At 43.1% G+C, this 6,158-nt stretch overlaps 1 protein-coding gene across 1 annotated transcript; it reads right to left on the bottom strand.

The window, feature by feature from the left end:
* Window positions 1–4,936: 4,936 nt before the first annotated feature.
* Window positions 4,937–5,875, bottom strand: LOC148200043 (uncharacterized). The gene has a single exon (XM_088112826.1). The coding sequence runs from the start codon at window positions 5,873–5,875 to the stop codon at window positions 4,937–4,939; it is 939 nt and encodes a 312-aa protein (XP_087968952.1).
* Window positions 5,876–6,158: the final 283 nt, after the last annotated feature.

Raw genomic sequence — 6,158 nt, 5'->3', positions numbered from 1 at the left:
TCTCACGTCGCGTAACTTCTCACCCAATTCGGATCCGGCAGGTCGGACCAAATTGATAGGTTTCCAATCAAGAAACCTAATTCAACTCTCACTCTAACACACCAAGAATTGATTCAAGACTCTGTATAACCTCTCTGGTATTATTAGACAATAGAAGAATACAAGAATAGGGACAGTAATGGGAGCCTAACCTCCCCCAACAGGAATAACAGTCCTGTTCAATGTACACCAACGTTCCAAAGATCCCTTCCCCAACTAACGCTCTCTCATTTATACACATATTCCCGCCCTTGTCTAACTGTCAAAACAGTTAGAGAACTAACGTCTCCTTCTCCTCTCATATACTAATAATCTCCTATCAAAACATATATCCAAAAGTGCTCTTTCTGTCCACTTGATCGCCACTCCAGTCTGCATCACACCATGCTTCTAAAACATCGTTTGTGCAGTCAACTTTCCTGGGGAAATAAAGGCCATGATCTGTTGTTCCCTTCAAATAGCGTAGAATGTGCTTGGCAGCAGCGAGATGAGACTGTCTAGGGTCGTGCATGAATCTGCTGAGGAGTCCGACTCCGAAATTGATGTCCGGTCTGCTGTTGCATATGTAGCGGAGAGTTCCTACTATCTGCTTGAACAATGTTGCATCAACTTTGGTTTCTTCTTGCTGACAAGAGAGTTTCAAATTTACCATGACAGGAATGGATGTGCAGTTACAGTTCTTCAAGTTAAATCTTTCCAAAGTCTCTAAAATGTACTTTCGTTGATGTATGAACATTCCACCTTCTGTCTGCATGAATTCCAGTCCAAGGAAGTAACCCAAGTTGCCAAGATCTGTCATTTCGAATTCATTCTTCATCTTTGCTTTAAATTCTTCAATCTCCAGTGTGGAGCTCCCAGTAACCAATAGGTCGTCTACGTACAAGCATACTACTAGAGTACTTAGCTGCTCAACAAATTTCACGTAAATTCCATATTCAACTGTACATTTTTTAAAACCATACCTGATAAGCAGGGCGTCAATATGCTTGTTCCAGGCTCGTGGTGCTTGACGAAGACCGTATAAGGCTTTGTTTAGTCTGTATACTTTCAACTCTTGTCCCTTTTTGATAAAGCCAGGTGGTTGATTTACGTAAACTTCTTCTTCGAGAGGGCTATTAAGGAACGCAGATTTGACGTCCATCTGGTGAATGGTCCAACCATTGAAGTTGGCTATAGCAACGATGAGCCTTACAGTCTCTAATCTTGCAACAGGGGCATAAACATCAGTGAAATCTATCCCGGGTTTCTGTAAGAAACCTTTTGCGACCAACCTAGCTTTTAACTTTGCAACACTGCCATCCGGTTTGTATTTAGTTTTAAACACCCATTTTACCTCTATGGCTCTTTTGTGCTGAGGCAATTCCACCAGCTTCCATGTCCTATTTTTTTCAATAGCTGATAGTTCTTCCAACATAGCTTCCCTCCATTGTTTAATCTCAATGGCTTGTTCCCACGTGAGTGTTTCTGCACCTGCCAAGAAAGCATAATGAACTATATCACCTGTGTCTGTAATATCATTGTCATTAAACAGTTCATGATCTGCGAGTCTCGTGGAGGGAAATCGCGTTCTCAGTGGTCTTCTGGTTTCAACAACTTCATTAGTACCAGATTGTTTGGTCTCCTCGGTCTTATTCTCCTCCAGCCAGGTAGTCACCACAGCACTAGGTTGCTCCATTGGGTTACTCTTTGCATCAGGCCATCTAGACGTAGTTGACTCATCTACTATCACATCCCTGCTGATTGCGATTTGTCTCTTCACAGGATCATACAACCTATATGCACCGGTTGGATGATATCCTACGAGGATGAGAGTTTCACTTCTGTCGTCCAACTTCTTTCTTCTTTCATCTGGGATGTGCTTATAGCAAACTGAGCCAAAAATCTTCAAGTGTCGCACATCAGGTTTCCTCCCTGACCAAGCCTCTTCTGGCGTGCATGTTGGCAGCGCTTTGGTGGGACTCCTATTCAGCAAGTAGGTAGCCGTCGAGACAGCTTCTCCCCATAGATAGTTCGGAAGACCTTTCCCTTTGATCGGTCATATCCAAAAGCATGCGATTTCTTCTTTCAGCTAATCCGTTGTGCTGGGGTGTGTAAGGCGCTGTAACTTCATGTAGAATCCCTTTGTCAGCACAAAATTTGCTCATTTCTCCAGAGTTGAACTCGCCTCCACCATCAGTTCTAAGAATCCTAACTTGCTGACCCGATTGTCTCTCAGCCATGGAACAAAATTTAACAAAGCATGTGTAAGTTTCTTTCTTTTCTCTTAGCAAATATACCCAAAGCTTTCTGGAAAGTTCATCTACGAAGAGTAAAAAGTACTTGTTACCTCCTAGAGATGGCACGTCAAAAGGGCCACACACATCTGCATGTACCACATTTAACAGTTGTCTCGCTCTCTTTGGGTGCGTGTCGTTTGAACGATTTTCTGATTTGCTTTCCAGTAGCACAACTCTCACATACTTTGTTTGGTACAACGAATGTAGGGATGCCTCTCACAAGATCTTTATCTTTCAGTTGACATAGGCTTCTAAAATTTAGACGCCCATATCGAAAGTGCCACAACCATTCATTTTCTTCCTTAGCACTTGTTGCAGTCAAACATTGTATCTCTATTGCATTCAGATTTACTCTAAATGTTCGATTTCGCGCAAGGGGAGCTTTGAGTACCATCCGCTGTCTCTCGTCGAATACCTCGATGTGTTTCTGTTGCATTTTCATGGTATAACCCTTTTCGAGAAGTTGGCCGAGACTAAGAAGATTGCTTTTCATTGTGGGTACATATAGAACATTGTGCATGAACACCGATCTTCCATCTTTGCGAGTGATTAACACCTTGCCTGTGCCTTCAGCTTTAATTATGCTATTATCTGCAAAACGTACTGTGCCCTTGACACTTGTGTCTAAATCGATCAACCATTTTCTATTACCTGTCATGTGATTGGAGCAGCCCGTATCCAAATACCACGACATTTCTTCCTCTGCATGGCTTGTTTCCCCAGTGAGTGACACATACTCTGTTTGGTCGACCTTCTTTGTACAGTTTTCTGTTACACAGTTCGTATTTTGAACGTATCTCTCTTGTGTTGTTTTCCACCTATCGTAGTTCCTATCAACACAACTCATCAACAAAACGTGATCTGAGTCTGATTCCAGTTCTTCTTTTGCAAGGTTTGCTTCGTCGCTCTTCTCTTACTTGTTGTTTTCATTGTGCCAACACTCAGATGAGTAATAAATTTTACCATTATTTAAGCATCATTTTAGTAGCAAAATCAACTCCTTTCTAACTTATAACTTGTTAAATCCTCTTCTTTTGTCTTGTTTTCTGAATAATTGTGTTTTTGGCTACTTTGATGAACTTTCATCAATAATCCCTTATTTTGTAGCTAAAACTGAGCTTGGAAGAGTCTCCAACAAATTATACAGCTGAACCAACCACAAGGCACGCAGAAACGCTCGTCGCACATGCAGATACGCTCGCGCAGAGAAAGGAAGCTCGTCCAGGAAGCAAACGAAAAACGCAGAAGAGGACGCTCGTCCCGCCAGGCAGAAGAGGACGCTCGTCCAGCCAGGCAGGACGCTCGTCCAGCGAAGAAAGGAAGCGAACGTCCGTCCAGCCAGGAAGAAGTGGACGCTCGTCCAGCCAGGCAGAGGACGCTCGTTCGGCCCAACAATCAGAGGACGTTCGTCCAGCTAGCAGAAGTGGACGCTCGTCCTGTAAGAGAAGAGGACGCTCGTCCAGGAGCTCATGTAAGACTCGCAGTGGACGCTCGTCCAGGGAAGACGCGCAGTGGCGCTCGTCCAGGGAAGACCGTCCAGCTGAGACGCAAGAGGACGCTCGCACAACGAAAAGGGGACGCTCGTCCTGGACACATGAGAGGACGCTCGCTATTTCCAGATGGTCCGCGCCCGGGCGCGAAAGTGGCGCCGAGCGCGATTTTTCCAGTGAGTTTCACGCCCGGGCGCGACTGAGAGGGCGCCCGGGCGCGACTTTTCCCGAGAGCCCCGCGCCCGAGCGCGACTGAGAGGGCGTCGGGCGCGACTTTTGCTGATGTGGCTGACAGCTTATTTAACCCTAAAACGCGAAGGGGTTTGGGTCTTTGGTCTTTTGGAGGTGCGATTTCACGGCTGGAGCTCATGGAGGGCGCGAGGAGCTTGTGGAACATCTCCTCCTCTTCCTTTGGGTCTCCTTCTTCTTCCATCTTCCATGTTTGTAAGCTTTAGGGTTCTCCATGGAAATGGAGAACCTGACCCATCTTGTTAGGGATTAGTTGTAGCTTTTGAATCTTGTGTAATTGTTGAATGATTTGAATATATATATGCCTTTTCTATCAATTGCTAGTATTCTTGTTTCCGATCTTAAAGCTTGCATGTAATGGGGACGTTCATGACTTGATTTTGGGGTTTCATGGATTATGGGGACGTAAGATGAAATCTTGAACTGAAATAGGAGTCCTTGTGGTCATTGATTCTAGGGATGGAAGATGATTCACATGTTGTCTTAAGATCCTAGCTCTTTAATGCGGGTTTGCTTGTTAGATTGTCCAAGGGATTGGAGTTTGATAAGGAAAACCTAGGCTCTTTCACCTAAGGGATTAGGGCTAGAGTGTTTTAGTGGATTGACTTTAGTAAATTGATAGAGAGGAGATGAAATTGGTCATACACAAGAGTGCATTGGTGAAAACTAACCTTAACAATGTCATTTCATACCATTTCTAGTCTTTTCCATTTCCAAGTGCCTTCAATACCAAAGTCCAACCTTGTAATTACTTGTCAATTTATATTTCTGCACTTGTTTGTAAATTGATGTTATGTTCTTGAGTCTATATGAGTTGTTAATCGCACAATTCTTTAGTATTACGAGTCTCTTGGGAAAACGATACCCGGTCTTACCGGTTTATTACTTGAACGATTCGGTACGCTTGCCGAAATCGAGCCCAACAAGTTTTTGGCCAACACTACACGTAAAGCATTGCACATTTCGTTTGTCAACATTCTTTCTGCCTCCTTTTCCTCTGAACTTTCCTCTAGCTTTATAATTTCCTTCTCTGTGTTCGTTGCTGTTATCATCTTTGATTTGTTCAAAAGTATTCGTGAATCTTCCTCCATTTCGGCCTCCACGACCACCACGTGATCTTCCTCTTCCTCTGCCAGTTCCACGGTTCTTGTAAGTTTGATTGCTTCTAGCTTGAAGCGCTTGATTTGTGTTTTGCGTTGCATTCTGCTCTGTTGTTCTTCTCTCAATTAGTCGTTGTTCGTGTGCTTCAAGAGAGTTTTGTAACTCTTCTACCTTCATTTTCTCCAGATCTTTGCTTTCTTCAATGGCCACGACAATATGATCGTACTGAGGCGTTAATGTTCTCAAGATCTTTTCAACTATCTTCTTATCTTTTACTACTTTATCACACGCTCGCATTGCATTAACGACCACCTGAATTCTGCCGATATAATCTTCGATGGTTTCTTGCTCTCCCATGCTCAAGAGTTCATATTGTCTTTGTAGTGATTGAAGTTTTACCTTCTTTACTCTCCCTGAGTTTCCATATCCGTCTTGTAATATGTCCCAGGCTTCTTTGGCTGTTATTGCCTTAGACACCTTTTGAAATATCGTTGCAGAAATACATTGGTGCAGAAGCATCCGTGCCTTGCAGTCCAGTTTCTTGTTTTCTTTGTAAGTCTTCTTTACTTCTTCCGTGTCACCTTTTGTAGGTTCTTTAAACCCTTTCTTGACAATTTCATCAACTTCTTGAAAGCCCAAAATAGCATCCATATTTACGCACCAATCATCGTAATTCTTCCCGTCGAACACTGGCAAGCTACTCTGGATCATTCCTGCCATCGCCTTTCAGCTTGAATCCTTCTTCACTAAACAATTCCTTTGTTTGTTTGACGCTTCACCAGGTTCAACAACCTGTAGCTCTGATACCACTGATAGAGTTGGTGCAGTAGAGAGTTTATGAGAAAAAGAGATAGCTAAAAGAGAGGTAATGTAGAGAATAGAGAAACGATATATTTCTCATTAACGAAAAGACCAATATATGTATAGAGTAGGATAACTGTCATTTAGACAGTTAAAGTTGTTATGTAGTTTTGATTTACATTTTAACAGCTATGACGTCGGA

This window comes from Vigna umbellata, chromosome 4 (assembly GCF_029865625.1).
Source record: "Vigna umbellata cultivar VRB3 chromosome 4, Vumbellata_1.0, whole genome shotgun sequence".
Classification (NCBI taxonomy): Eukaryota; Viridiplantae; Streptophyta; class Magnoliopsida; order Fabales; family Fabaceae; genus Vigna; species Vigna umbellata.
This window is presented reverse-complemented; position numbering and strand designations above follow the sequence as displayed.